The sequence below is a fragment of the Microcaecilia unicolor genome, chromosome 10, assembly GCF_901765095.1.
Source record: "Microcaecilia unicolor chromosome 10, aMicUni1.1, whole genome shotgun sequence".
Classification (NCBI taxonomy): domain Eukaryota; kingdom Metazoa; phylum Chordata; class Amphibia; order Gymnophiona; family Siphonopidae; genus Microcaecilia; species Microcaecilia unicolor.
In genome coordinates this window covers 113,877,689-113,893,285 of record NC_044040.1, presented here as the reverse complement: position 1 = coordinate 113,893,285, position 15,597 = coordinate 113,877,689, and the positions used below count along the sequence as shown (strand labels likewise).

General features: G+C 49.9%; 1 protein-coding gene across 1 annotated transcript in view; it reads left to right on the top strand.

Moving 5' to 3' along the window:
• The window catches only part of PAK2 (p21 (RAC1) activated kinase 2), a 745,824-nt gene extending 742,793 nt beyond the window's left edge, over positions 1–3,031 (top strand). Inside the window, 1 exon segment of the mRNA XM_030216851.1 lies at positions 1,095–3,031. Within this exon segment, the coding sequence (XP_030072711.1) occupies positions 1,095–1,181 (87 nt within the window). The 3' untranslated portion in view covers positions 1,182–3,031.
• The last annotated feature ends 12,566 nt before the right edge of the window (positions 3,032–15,597 follow it).

Sequence of the window (15,597 nt, the reverse complement as noted above, 5' to 3'; positions counted from 1 at the left end):
TTTGAACATTGAAATAAACTTACAGCAAACCCCAAATCGCAGTCGCCTGGATTCGGTGTTATGCACCATGCACACAACAAGCACAGTCTTGCGCACATCTTTCAAATCAAAGGGATGGACAGAATAGGAGAAAGAAAAAAAAGGTGAGAAAAAACAGAACAGAATATAGAAAGACAGAAACGAAGGTTTGACCACAAATAGAGATCAGCATAGACAAGGGCAGAGAAGCAGGTGTGTTAGGTCAGTGCAAGGCATGAAGACATTCAGGGAAGAAAGTAAAAAGACAGAAGAATAAAGGAGTATTTAAAGTGGGGGTGAGAATGGACAGGACATTAATGCCCCTGACGTGGGCAGTGTCCATGATAGGGATAACAGCAGAACAGCAGAAAAACAGAAAAAAGGTGATAGAAAGATAACATAGAACATTTGAACGCACAATATATATATATTAACAATAGCCACCTGTATACCACCTATTTTAACTTATTTTTGTTCCTTATGTGTAGTGGGTCTGCAACCATGCCAGTTATAATTTTAGGTGATTGTTCATGTGTTCTTTGTACCAGTTTTATTTTTAATTTGCTTTATTCCCCTAATTTAATAATTGAGATTATTGTAATTTTATTTTGCATTGTTAATTTTGTGTCACTGTTCACTTATCCTTATGATTTAAAATTGTCAGTGTTATTGTAAGTCATCTTGAACTTTATGGTTCAAAGATGGAGGATAAATGTATGTATGAGGTAAATAAACTTAACGGAGCAGTAGGGTTTGTCCAGCATACAAGGGATTTGTAAGTTTTTCTTGTTTAGTGTATGAGGATCTGACCCATATGAGTGATTGATAAACTGCTGTCTGCAGAGAATACGTGTTAACAGGTAAGCAAATTTACTTCCTCTGAAGTTAACATTTTAGATAGTATCAAGGTTGAATGATATGGTAAGGTCAGAGAATCTGATTCCTTTGGTGGTATATAAAATCAGCATGTCTAGCATAGAAAAAGAAACCCTGTTATACCATAAATTTTTAAAAAGTTAGTACCAGTCTGTTTCACTAATTGTTGTTCTCTCAATTTTTCTTCCCCAACCTGGCAGCATCCATTTCTGAAGCTGGCAAAGCCACTGTCTAGTTTGACACCGCTGATTCTGGCAGCCAAAGAAGCAATGAAGAGCAACCGTTAACATCTCTGCCTTCTCATTTATCAGTTTTTATTTTGATAGTATAGCAAAATCATCCCTCCCATGCATCTGAGAAGCAAGTAAAACTAAGTAAGAATTAAATTGGTTGTCTGCAGACAAGAAGTTGTTCAAGGAAATACAGGGGAGGAGAAAGAAGGAATGATGATGAAAAGTGATATTGACTTTGTTTTAATCTGGAGTGAAGATCTTTCATATTCAAAAGGAACTGTGGACTGGATCAATGGCCCATATGAACCTAAGAAACGTAGCTTTGGATACTGCGGCAGTATTTTTTTCCCCCATTTTCTGTCATTGACTCTCTAAGGAAGTTTGGGCCCTATCTGTTCCTCTTCGCTCTCTGTGCGGTGCCATAGCCTTTTCTCCTGATTTAGGGCCCTGTTTACTAAGGTGCGCTAGCATTTTTAGCATACGCTAAACAACGCTAGTGCGCCTACAGCACAGCTTAGTAAACAGGGCCCTCAGTGTGCATTGTGCCTTAGTATGAGTCATCACCTCATTTTATGTGTGTATTATACCATGCTTCTCCTCTTTGCCCTCCCTACCTTTTTTGGGTTCTGCGTGTTGTAATATGCCCACAGATATATATGGGTTCTTGTTCTGTGCCAAGCCTCATTAATTTTTGTGGCTCGGTTGTGCCATGCTCCATCTTTCCCTAGGGTTGTGCCTTGTGCTTTGTCCTGCCTTTTGGGGGGTTTGTATGCTTTTTGCCATGGTATGAGTCTAGGAGTTTTTTGCATTGTGCCATGGATTCTGTTTAGTACTTGAATAGTGAATCAGAAGGTTGCTTAGAAATGCATTTATTTGACTTGCTGATTTTCCTCCCTCCATCTGATCTCTTGCATTGGTAAACATTTTTATGGGCCTATGTCAAAAGCGCTTGATGTAGCAAACTGTTGAGGAACCCAGGATGGCAGCATTGCTCATCTGCCCTTTCCTACCAACAAGAGAAAAGGAAAACAATGTTGTGTCCCTTTTTAATACCTTGACTGGCTAATTTCCACAAGCAGAAAAATTAACTGTTTTATGTTAGAAAAGAGCACTCTGCTCCCCTGTCTCATTCTACACTAGAAAAGGGCTTTCAGTATCACTTAACGTATAATTCAGGGAGGTGGAAATGATTATTAAAGAAAACTTTCACTGAAATGTATCTTTTAAATGAAATTTCTACTGAATGAATGTTTGTAGGGTGGGAAGTGGAGAACTTAGTTATGAGTTTTATTGTAAGTATACTTAGGGATAACTAAAATCAGTTATTTCTTAGAAATCTAAGGTCAGATCAAACTAATTGTAACTTCTGTTCCTTTGTAATTTCTCTACGCTTGACCAAACCAGTTTAAGTCAGTCTTCTATAGATAGCACAAGTGTAAATTTTTCAGTGGGAAGGGTACATATGACCAATTTCAGTTCATGTGTGGTTCAGAGGAGCTCTTGGGTATTGTACATTTTGATGTATGAAAAGCTATATTATGATATTCTGCCTGACATGGGACTTAATTTGTTGGATCTTTATTCTAAAAAAAATAAATTCAAATTAATTTCCAGAAAAAGGCAGCAGTGTTAGCAGAAGGAACAATGCAATCTGAAATTTTTTTCTACGCTTTTTTTTTTTTTTTTTTTCTTCCGGAATAACATCTGACTAGGTGAATCCTTGTGCTACTGGCCTTATACTGGTTTAGTTAATAAAGTCTCTGTTCCATTCAGTCCCCTGAATTTTAGCTGACTCCATCTGTCTAGAAAAATTTCAGAAGTTATAAAGTTTTGATCAATTTTTCCATTGAAACTGATTTGTTGACACATGCCGTTTTCAATAAATATTTTGTCTACAAAGTCAACATTTGTTAAAAGTATTTTTTCAACTAATATTGTTAAATCTTAATATTTTGATAAATACTTTTTCAACTGGAATAAAATGATGGATTTTATTTTTACAGCTGAAGCAAAAAAAAGTGTTTTTGGAATTCTATTTTTTTAAAACAATAGTCCTATTAGTAATTTCTACTACTGAAAATTACATGGTTCTCAGATGCCATATCATTTTGAGCTGCCAGTTATCTAGTGGTAAGAATCTACCACTCCTGTAGGAGCTATTCTTTAAATAAGAGGTTCTGTTATCTATTGTCTCCTCTGCTAAGGAGGAATTGATTCTCTTATCTCCTTGTTTGCTCGTGAGATTTAGTCATAGACAAGTAAAACTTGTCAGAACTAAACACTGGCACTAGAAGCTGTTAGCTCCCACATTAGTGAGCGCAGAATGCTCAGAGGCTCTAGTGCGGGAGACAACAAGCATGCCAAAGATTAATGCAAGTACCATGCGAATGCAGTCAAATGGATGTTAATGATATAATTTTCTATTCTCCGAGGACAAGCAGGCTGCTTGTTCTCACGACTGGGTTGACGTCCACGGCAGCCCCCACCAACCGGAACAAAACTTCGCGGGCGGTCCCACACGCAGAGCACGCCCACCGCGCATGCGCGGCCGTCTTCCCGCCCGTGCGTGACCGTTCCCGCTCAGTCTTTTCTTTTCCGCGCTGGAGAGAGCCGTGTTCGTCTCTCTCTCTCTGTCAGCCCCGGAAACCGGATCGCGCTTTCGCCGTGAATTTTCTCTTTTTCTCTTTTCGTTGTTCGCCGTTTTTTCTATTTAGTTTAAAAAAAAAAACCCGCTGAACTTTGTTTTCCCTCGTCTCTTAGCGGGGGCGTCGCGTTGCGGCCTTGTGGCCGCGCGGTCGCTTTATTTTCGAGTTGTGAATTTTACCACCACCATCGACGACTTTGACTTCGCTGACGCGATTTTTCCGTCGATGTCCTCGAAGGTCCCGAGTGGATTTAAAAAGTGTGGTCGGTGCGGCCGGCATATCTCGCAGACCGACACTCACGCTTGGTGCCTCGGGCCGGAGCACGATACCAAGACGTGTACTTTGTGTCTCGGTCTCCGGAAACGGACACAGGTAGCGAGGCAAGTTCTTCGGGACCGTCTTTTTGGAACTTACGCCGGCCCCTCGACGTCGACTTCGACGGCATCGGTATCGACGGCCGGTTCTTCGGTACTGGTATCGATGTCCACAAAATCGGCACCGATGGCATCGACCCCAGGAGCACAGGTCCCGTCGGCCCGCCGGTCCCCCGGTGAAGGCAGGGGTGAGAGGCCGCGGGGGCAATCGGCCCCGGTCACTCCCTCTACCCAGGGCCCTCGGGACCGAACCCTGTCGGACCCGATCCCTCGAGGCCGAGGGGGATCGACCTCCTCCTCCTCAGTTCCACCAAGTGCCGATGACGGGCACCGCAAAAAGGCGAAGAAGCACCGTCATCGGTCGCCCATGACACATCTGGCTCCCGGCGCCAGGGATGAGTCGACGCCGAGGAAGCGGCAGCGTCGAGAGGAGAGGTCCCCCTCTGTAGTAGAGGTACCGCCATGTCAGGGTTCCAGCACTTCGGTGCAGTCTCCTGGACCCGAACAGCTTCCGGCACCGACGCCTCTACCGGCCCCCTCGCCTTTCCCGACAGCGGGCCTGGACGAGTGCCTCCGAGCTATCCTTCCGGGGATTCTGGAAGGGCTGATGCGCCAGACTGTGCCGGCGCCGGGGGTGCTTGCGCCCTCGGCGCCGTTGACTGTGGCGCCGGCGTGCTCTAGCCCGGTGCCGAGGCCTTCGACGCCAACGCCGCTTGCGGCGCCGGTCTCGACCGCCACGCAGGTGGAGTCCCCGTGACGTCGATGGAGGGAGCTTCATCCCCGCCGGCGCAGGAGTCCACTGCTTGACGACGCCACCGAGGCCTCGGTGCCTCGACGTCGAGCCGGGCCCGGTTGAGGACTGAGCTGCACGAGCTCATGTCCGACACCGAGGAAGAGGCCTCGTGGGGGGAGGAGGAGGACCCCAGATATTTCTCCTCAGAGGAGTCTGTGGGCCTTCCCTCCGACCCCACTCCTTCACCAGAGAGAAAGCTCTCGCCACCTGAGAGCCTCTCCTTTGCCTCCTTCGTCAGGGATATGTCTATTTGCATTCCCTTACCCGTGGTCTCTGTGGATGAGCCGAGGGCTGAGATGCTCGAGGTCCTCGACTATCCATCACCACCTAGAGAGTCCTCCACGGTGCCGTTGCACAATGTTCTCAAAGAGACACTGCTTCGGAACTGGTGGAGACCACTATCTAATCCCACCATCCTCAAGAAAGCAGAGTCCCAATACAGAATCCACTCGGACCCAGAGTTAATGCGGCCCCAATTGCCTCATGACTCGGCGGTCGTGGACTCTGCTCTCAAGAGGGCACGGAGTTCGAGGGATACCGCCTCGGCGCCCCCGGGGCGGGAGTCTCGCCTCTGGACTCGTTTGGGAGGAAGGCCTACCAATCTTCCATGCTCGTGACCCGCATCCAGTCTTACCAGCTCTACACGAGCATCCACATGCGGAATAATGTGAAGCAACTGGTGGACCTGGTTGACAAGCTCCCGCCGGAGCAGTCCAGGCCTTTTCAGGAGGTGGTCAGGCAGCTGAAGGCGTGCAGAAAGTTCCTGTCCAGGGGTATATATGACACCTGTGACGTGGCTTCTTGTGCTGCGGCCCAAGGGATAGTGATGCGCAGGCTCTCATGGCTGCGTGCCTCTGACCTGGACAACCGCACCCAGCAGAGACTGGCCGACGTCCCTTGCCGGGGGGATAATATTTTTGGTGAGAAGGTCGAGCAGCTGGTGGACCAACTGCATCAGCGGGAAACCGCCCTCGACAAGCTCTCCCACCGGGTGCCTTCAGCATCCACCTCAGCAGGTGGACATTTTTCCCGGGCCCGGCAGGCTGCGCCCTACGCCTTTAACAAGCGTAGGTACACCCAGCCGACCCGAAGGCCTCGTCAGGCACAGGGACAGTCCCAGCGCGCTCGTTCTCGTCAACAGCGTGCGCCTAAGCAGCCCCCTGCGCCTCCACAGCAAAAGCCGGGGACGGGCTTTTGACTGGATCCATGGGAACATAGCCGCCCTCAAAGTGTCCGTACCGGACGATCTGCCGGTCGGGGGGAGGTTAAAATTTTTTCACCAAAGGTGGTCTCTCATAACCTCCGACCAGTGGGTTCTCCAAATAGTGCAGTGCGGATACGCCCTAAATTTGGCCTCCCTTCCACCAAATTGTCCTCCGGGAGCTCAATCCTTCAGCTCCCATCACAAGCAGGTACTTGCAGAGGAACTCTCCGCCCTTCTCAGCGCCAATGCGGTTGAGCCCGTACCACCCGGGCAGGAAGGGCAGGGATTCTATTCCAGGTACTTCCTTGTGGAAAAGAAAACAGGGGGGATGCGCCCCATCCTAGACCTGAGAGGCCTGAACAAATTCCTGGTCAAAGAAAAGTTCAGGATGCTTTCCTTGGGCACCCTTCTGCCAATGATTCAGAAAAACGATTGGCTATGTTCCCTGGATTTAAAGGACGCATACACTCACATCCCGATACTGCCAGCTCACAGACAGTATCTCAGATTCCGCCTGGGCGCACGGCACTTTCAGTATTGTGTGCTGCCCTGGGTGTTTACAAAGTGCCTAGTGGTGGTAGCGGCGTATCTACGCAAGCTGGGAGTGCACGTGTTCCCATATCTCGACGATTGGCTGGTCAAGAACACCTCGGAGGCGGGAGCTCTCCGGTCCATGCACTGCACTATTCGCCTCCTGGAGCTGCTGGGGTTTGTGATAAACTACCCAAAGTCCCATCTCCAACCGGCCCAATCTCTGGAATTCATAGGAGCTCTGCTGAATACTCAGACGGCTCAGGCCTTCCTTCCCGAAGCGAGGGCCAACAACCTCCTGTCCCTGGCTTCCCAGACCAGAGCGTCTCAGCAGATCACAGCTCGGCAGATGTTGAGACTTCTGGGTCATATGGCCTCCACAGTTCATGTGACTCCCATGGCTCGTCTTCACATGAGATCTGCTCAATGGACCCTAGCTTCCCAGTGGTTTCAAGCCACCGGGAATCTAGAAGATGTCATCCGCCTCTCCACCAGCTGCCGCAATTCACTGCACTGGTGGACCATTCGGACCAATTTGACCTTGAGGCGCCCATTCCAAATTCCACAGCCCATGAAAGTGCTAACGACGGATGCGTCTCTCCTGGGCTGGGGGGCTCATGTCGATGGGCTTCACACCCATGGACTGTGGTCCCTCCAGGAAAAGGATCTTCAGATCAACCTCCTGGAGCTCCGAGCGGTCTGGAACGCACTGAAGGCTTTCAGAGATCGGCTGTCCTGTCAAATTATCCAAATTCGGACAGACAATCAGGTTGCAATGTATTACATCAACAAGCAGGGGGGCACTGGATCTCGCCCCCTGTGTCAGGAAGCCGTCGGGATGTGGCGTTGGGCCTGCCAGTTCGGCATGCTTCTCCAAGCCACATACCTGGTGTCAGGTTCTCAGGTTCAGAGCCCGCGGGGCCGGGCTCTGGAGCAAACGTGAGCCCTTGGGCTGCTGACGAGGAGTGACAGCAGCAGGCAAAACCCACCAACCAACACTGGGTAAGCACACCGGCAGGGACTGCAGGCACTGCCCAGCGAACCTGAACACATGGACTGGAATCCCCCGGACTGGAGGACACAGGACTGGAACACACACCGGACCGGAACACATTGGACTGGAGCACACCAGACTGGAACACCCTGGACTGGTCCCCCGGACTGGAGGACACAGGACTGGAACACGGGACTGGAGCACACTGGACTGGTCCAACAGCTTCACCTGTACTTAGCTACTAAGCCCCCCAAGAGTTGAGCTCCTGGGTTCGAGTAGCCGACAGGACTTACTGGATACCGGATGACATAGGGACCAGGACTGGAAACAGAAGTGCTCCTAACCCTAAACTGATCTACGTGCTCCCAAGCCCTAAACCAGCAGGAGTGTTCCTAACAGTAAACTGACAAAAGGACTTCCTAAGCCCTATACTAAACAGGAGCTCCTAAGCCCTGCTCAAGAAAGGGACTTCCTAAGCCCTAAACTAACAGAGCAGGGAACTAAACACAAAGCTAACACAGGTGCTACTAAGCACCAAGCTACAAGCAGAGCTTTACACTAATAAGCTAAACACAGAACTAACAAGCTACCTCAGCACTGCTCTAGCAAGCTAGATACAACTAACAAGGTGCTTCCCAAGCACTACTCTGGCAAGCAACCAGAAGAGCTCCTAGCACTAAAAGGGAAGACAGGGGAGCCACAAGGAAAAAGCAGTGAAGCTAACACATAAGCCAAAAGTGATTCTAAATCACCAAACACCAACAGCAAAGACTGCAATGCTCCCAATAGCACAAACACCAGAAGTACTTCTAACAGCAAACTCTGCAGTGTTCCTAACAACACCAAACCCAGGAGTACTTCTAATAGCAACAGAGTTTCCAAAGCCCTACACACAGCAATGCTTCCAAAACCAAGAGGGAAAAGCAGGGGGACCAAACACACAAACACCAGTGCACACTGCACTAACACTAACCTGGACCTTAGCAAAAGCAAGCAGGGAAACTAGACACAACGTCAGAAGTGCACACTGCACCACCCTACCTACAGCAAACACCACTGTTGCAAAGGCCCTGAAGGAAACAACACCACTTCCTTATCAAGGCCCTCCCTGATGATGTCACACTCCCTAGACCTAGGCAAAAGCACACTGACCCAGAGAGGCCCAACCCACACCAATGCAAAACCGTGAAACACTTGAAGCCAGTACACCCAAAGAGAGTTAGAGCAACTCAGGCAACACACACACAGCTGTAGTGAAGTGAGACAATTAACCCCATGCTGCTGGAAGCTGCCAGCACAGAGAGACAGAGCCAGCTCAGAAAGGACAGAGAAAAGAAACAGAAGCCAGCTAAGAAGCTGACCCCCAGGAAAGAGGTAAGTTTGAGAGGGGTTCAGACCCCAATCATAACACCTGGCAGGCGTAAACAACAGTCTGGCCGACAGACTGAGCAGAGTCATGCAACCGCACAAGTGGTCGCTCCATTCCAGAGTGGTACGCAAGATCTTCCGAGAGTGGGGCACTCCCTCGGTGGACCTTTTCGCCTCTCAGGCCAACCACAAGCTGCCTCTGTTCTGTTCCAGACTACAGGCACACGGCAGACTAGCGTCGGATGCCTTTCTCCTCCATTGGGGGACCGGCCTCCTGTATGCTTATCCTCCCATACCTTTGGTGGGGAAGACCTTACTGAAGCTCAAGCAAGACCACGGCACCATGATTCTGATAGCGCCTTTTTGGCCCCGTCAGATCTGGTTCCCTCTACTTCTGGAGTTGTCCTCCGAAGAACCGTGGAGATTGGAGTGTTTTCAAACCCTCATTTCGCAGAACGACAGAGCGCTTCTGCACCCCAACCTCCAGTCTCTGGCTCTCACGACCTGGATGTTGAGGGCGTAGATTTCGCTTCGTTGGGTTTGTCTGAGGGTGTCTCCCGTGTCTTGCTTGCCTCTAGGAAGGATTCCACTAAAAAGAGTTACTTTTTCAAGTGGAGGAGGTTTGTCGTTTGGTGTGAGAGCAAGGCCCTAGAACCTCGTTCTTGTCCTGCACAGAACCTGCTTGAATACCTTCTGCACTTATCGGAGTCTGGCCTCAAGACCAACTCAGTAAGGAATCACCTTAGTGTGATTAGTGCTTACCATTACCGTGTAGAGGGTAAAGCCATCTCTGGAGAGTCTTTAGTCGTTCGATTCATGAGAGGCTTGCTTTTGTCAAAGCCCCCTGTCAAGCCTCCTGCAGTGTCATGGGATCTCAACGTCGTCCTCACCCAGCTGATGAAACCTCCTTTTGAGCCACTGAATTCCTGCCATCTGAAGTACTTGACCTGGAAGGTCATTTTCTTGGTGGCAGTTACTTCAGCTCGTAGGGTCAGTGAGCTTCAAGCCCTGGTAGCTCATGCTCCGTATACCAAATTTCATCACAACAGAGTAGTGCTCCGCACTCACCCAAAGTTCCTGCCGAAGGTGGTGTCGGAGTTCCATCTTAACCAGTCAATTGTCTTGCCAACATTCTTTCCCAGACCGCATACCCGCCCTGCTGAACGTCAGTTGCACACATTGGACTGCAAGAGAGCATTGGCCTTCTACTTGGAGCGGACACAGCCCCATAGACAGTCCGCCCAATTGTTTGTTTCTTTCGACCCTAACAGGATAGGGGTCGCTGTCGGGAAACGCACCATCTCCAATTGGCTAGCAGATTGCATTTCCTTCACTTATGCCCAGGCTGGGCTGACTCTAGAGGGCCATGTCACGGCTCATAGTGTCAGAGCCATGGCAGCGTCGGTGGCTCACTTGAAGTCAGCCACTATTGAAGAGATTTGCAAGGCTGCGACGTGGTCATCTGTCCACACATTCACATCACATTACTGCCTCCAGCAGGATACCCGACGCGACAGTCGGTTCGGGCAGTCGGTGCTGCAGAATCTGTTTGGGGTGTAAATCCAACTCCACCCTCCAGGACCCGAATTTATTCTGGTCAGGCTGCATTCTCAGTTAGTTGTTCTTCGTAGGTCAATTTTCTGTTGTACCCTCGCCGTTGCGAGGTTAAATTGACCTGGGTTCTTGTTTTGAGTGAGCCTGAGAGCTAGGGATACCCCAGTTGTGAGAACAAGCAGCCTGCTTGTCCTCGGAGAAAGCGAATGATACATACCTGTAGCAGGTGTTCTCACCTACCCTCCCTCCTCCCCTTTGGAGTTGCGTTTTTGATCATTTTTGCTTGTCATTCAACTGAGCGGGAACAGTCACGCACGGGCGGGAAGACGGCCGCGCATGCACGGTGGGCGTGCCCTGCGGCGGGACCGCCCGCGAAGTTTTGTTCCGGTTGGTGGGGGCTGCCGTGGACGTCAACCCAGTCGTGAGAACAATCAGCCTCTTGGCGGCAGCCATTACTAATTCCACCCTTAACCGAGGTCGACCTCTAGCCAATGGGAAGCTGAACTGGGACCCCGGACCGCCAGCCCGGCCTCGAGATTCCTTCAATCAATCCCGGCCACGAGGGGAGAATCCCAGACCACGATTGGAGAGGGACCAGTGCGCCTACTGCAAGGAAAGAGGGCACTGGAAAGATGAATGCCCCCAGAAGCGCCAGGGACCGAGAAGGGGACCAGGAGATCGAGGAGGCCGAGTTCGAGAGGGAAGGTATGAGTTTTCTGAATCTGACATCATTGGGATAGCCGAGATGGCAGAATGGGATGAATAGGACAGACCGGGTTCCTACAAACTGGGCTCCCAGGAACCCATGGTCAAGCTAACCATAGGGAGCCGCTCAATTCCATTCATGATTGATACAGGAGCTGAACACTCTGTTGTGACGGAGCGATTAGCGCCTGTGTCTGGAAAAACTGTCCGAGTGGTGGGAGCCACGGGGGTGCAGGACCGGAGGCCCTTCCTGACGACCCGTAGATGCCAATTAGGCTCACACACAGTCACTCATGAATTCCTGTATATGCCAGACTGTCCAATCCCTTTGTTAGGCCGTGACCTGCTGTCCAAGCTTAGGGCCCAAATTTCCTTTGACTCTGATGGCCAGACTTCGGTCTCCTTTCGGCCCCCGACATCCAGCCCTAAGAGCATATTGAGTTTCTGCTGCCCCCTTGAAGAAGAATGGCGGCTGCATCAGTCGCATGACCAAGTTGACCTACCCCTGGCCGACAGCTTCCAGGTCAATGGGGTATGGGCAGAAGATAATCCCCCAGGGTTGGCCCGAAATATTCCCCCTGTCCATGTAGACTTACTTCCAAGTGCCCGGCCAATCCGTCTTCGTCAATACCCAATTCCCCGAAAGGCTCTGGAAGGGATTCAAGCACATCTGAATCGTCTGTTATCCCATGGAATTATTCGACCTTGCCAGTCTCCATGGAATACGCCACTGTTGCCAGTCCAGAAGCCAGGGACTGAGGACTACCGGCCAGTCCAAGACCTACGAGTGGTCAACATATCCACTATTTCATTACACTCTGTAGTGCCTAATCCATATGTCCTGCTTGGATTGATACCTTCTGGAGATACCCATTTCACGACACTGGACCTAAAAGATGCCTTCTTTTGTATTCGGGTGGCCCCCGCCAGTCAACTGCTTTTCGCCTTTCAATGGGAAAACCCAGTAACAGGACGGAAGCTTCAGTATACATGGACCCGCCTGCCACAGGGGTTCAAGAACTCCCCCACCATTTTTGGGACTGCCCTAGGACAAGACCTTAAGACTTTTAAATCTGAGCCTTCCAGGCGAGTTTTACTTCAGTATGTAGATGACCTCCTGATTGCAGCAGTGACCCAGGAAGAGTGTGTCGAGGCTACCAGAGAATTGCTGGAGTTACTCTTGGATGCGGGCTATAAGGTCTCACGCTCGAAGGCCCAACTCTGTCAGTCAGAAGTGAAGTATCTGGGCTTCTGCATTTCCCAGGGAAGTCGGAGACTGGATGTCAGTAGGAAGCAAGCGGTTGCTGCAATTCCCCAACCCAAGTCCAGAAGGGAAGTTAGGGAATTTCTGGGAGCAGCCGGATTCTGCAGAATTTGGATTTCGAATTTTGCACCGATGGCGAAACCCCTTTACCAGGCCACAAAGGGGGGTGAAAAGGAACCATTTGAATGGGGACCTATTGCTCAACAATCCTTCATTGCTATAAAGAAAGCCCTACTCCAAGCCCCTGCGTTAGGCCTTCCTGATGTGGAGAAACCTTTCTCACTGTATGTCCACGAGCGACCCAGATAATGGGATCCTGGCAGAGGCCTGTTGCATACCTGTCTAAACAGCTGGATGGAGTGGCTAAAGGATGGCCAGCCTGCCTGAGGGCCATTGCAGCAACAGCTTTACTGGTCCAGGAAGCTGACAAGTTGACCTTGGGGCAAGAACTGGTTGTCAAAGTCCCCCACGCAGTTCTCACCCTCATGGAGTACAAGGGCAACCACTGGTTTACAAATAGCCGCATGGTTAAGTACCTTATGTGAGAATCCACGGATACACCTGGAAACAGTGGCTACATTCAACCCCGCCACTCTTTTGCCAGCATCTGAGGGACCACCGGATCATGACTGTATCCAAACCATGGATGAAGTGTACTCCAGTCGACCAGATCTTAAAGATGTTCCTTGGAGGGACCCAGATGTAATTTATTTCACAGATGGAAGCAGTTACGTGGAGAACTCCAAGCGATTGGCAGGCTATGCTGTGGTGACAGAGGACAAGGTGATACAAGCAAGGGCCCTGCCCCGAGGGACTTCAGCCCAGAAAGCAGAACTTGTGGCCCTCATACGAGCTCTGGAGCTAGCAGCAGGACTGGTGACCAACATTTACACTGATTCCAAGTATGCCTTCACAACTCTACACGCTCATGGAGCTTTGTATAAGGAAAAGGGACTCATAAATGTCGCAGGCCAACCTGTTAAGTATGGACCCGAAATACTTCAGTTGTTAGAGGCCGTTTGGGCCCCTAAAAAGGTAGCTGTCATTCACTGCCGGGGACAGCAAAGGACAGATACTCCAGTGGCCCGAGGGAACCGCCATGCTGATCGGGTGGCCAAGGATGCTGCTCGAGGACCCCCAGCAGGTACTGTGACCCCCTGTTCCAAATTCGACTGCAAGAATGGACGCCTATGTACACCCAAATGGAAGAGAAATGGGCTCAAGAAGAAGGGGCAGTAAGGAGACCTGATGGCTGGTTACATCTCCCTGATACCAGAGTTCTGGTGCCACGCCATCTAGCTTGGCCTGTAGTGTCTCAAGCTCATGACCTGTCACACTTAGGGAAAACAGCACTAGCCCGCCTACTCAGTCTAGTAGTGGTCCTGGAAGGATTGGATAGTCTGGTTGCCACTGCCTCTGCCCGATGTACTCTCTGTGCCCAGAATAATGCTAGTCAGGGACCCCGTATTCCACCAGGAGTTCAGTCCAGAGGACTAACACCCTTTGAGTCCCTAGTTATAGACTTCACAGAAATGCCCAGGAGCGGTAGGCTCCGATACCTCTTGGTCTTGGTCTGCACTTTCTCTGGGTGGGTGGAAGCATACCCTACAGTCACTGAGAAAGCCACAGAAGTAGCTCGAGCCCTCCTTAGGGATGTCATCCCCAGGTATGGACTGCCCCTTGCCATAGGCTCAGATAATGGTCCTGCCTTTGTTGAAGCCACACTTCAGGCCCTGTCCCGCGCATTACCTGGAAATTGCATTGTGCTTACCGTCCCCAGAGTTCAGGGCAGGTTGAGCGGGCAAACAGAACCTTGAAAAATAGCCTAGCAAAGATTTGTCAGGAAACCCAACTGAAATGGCCACAGGCACTGCCACTAGCCCTCTTCCGCCTCCGATGCACCCCAACTAAAGGAACGGCCCTCTCTCCCTTTGAAATTGTGTATGGGAAGCCCCCAGCCATTTTGCAGGGAATTAAGGGAGACATAAGGACTTTAGGGTCTGCCCAGGTGCAGGAGCAGGTAGCCCTTTTGGGCCGGATAATTTCTGAGCTTCAGTCTTATGTGAGAGAAATAAACCCTGTCCCCTTTCAGGCTCAGGTACATTCCTTCCTGCCAGGGGATAGAGTTTGGGTGAAAGACTGGAGGCTCCAGCCCTTGGGGCCCCGGTGGAAAGGACCTTTTACTGTTTTGCTTTCTACCCCTACAGCTGTGAAGGTCGCAGGGATAACTCCATGGGTCCATTGGTCTCGAATCAAGTCTGCTGACCAGACTGAGCCCAGCACGGATCAGACGGAGCCTAAACAGTGGAGAGCAGAAAGTGATCCAGCGGAGCCATTGAAGTTGCGCTTGACCCGAACCAGAGAATCTACTAGCTGAAAAGAAGGGTCAACTGCATACCGTAGGAGCTGCTGGAATTCGGCTTCATACTGAGACTCCTTCTTGCCCTGATTTTGGCTTTCCTGGAATTCGAGAGCTTGATCCTTGTCAGTTGAGATTCTATCCCAACTGGTATAAGAACTCAGACTGAGAACATTATATTAGAGTAATCTGTGACTAGCACAGACTGTTGGAATGTTATTGCTTGATTAGTTTGTTATATTTGTTTGAGGTTAGGTAGAAAGAAAATGTTAGTAGTTTGGGCGCTTTTGTTGTTTTCTACTCCTTGCCTCCTTTTTCCTAATACCCTAACTCGCTCCAACCTTTGGCTAGGTATGGAATTGGGATCACTATAGTCCCCAGAGTTTGAGTTGTGAGATTTATCTCTGCATAAGCTGATTTTAGTCTCAAAGGGGGGAATGAGGCAGCCTGGACAGAGAAATCATATTAATTTGCTAATTCTGTTTAAGTTTGGTTCAGGCCTGTAAGTGGTAGAATGCCATCTGGGTTTAATTACTCAAATGTCTAGCTTTTGCTAGACTAGAGGTTAGAAAGGTCAGCGAGAAATAAAACTTTCTTTGTCCCTTTTTGAGTGATGGATTGTTAAGGCTAGTTCATGGGCATAATAATAAACCACATCTGGATGCCATTCTAAGCAAGG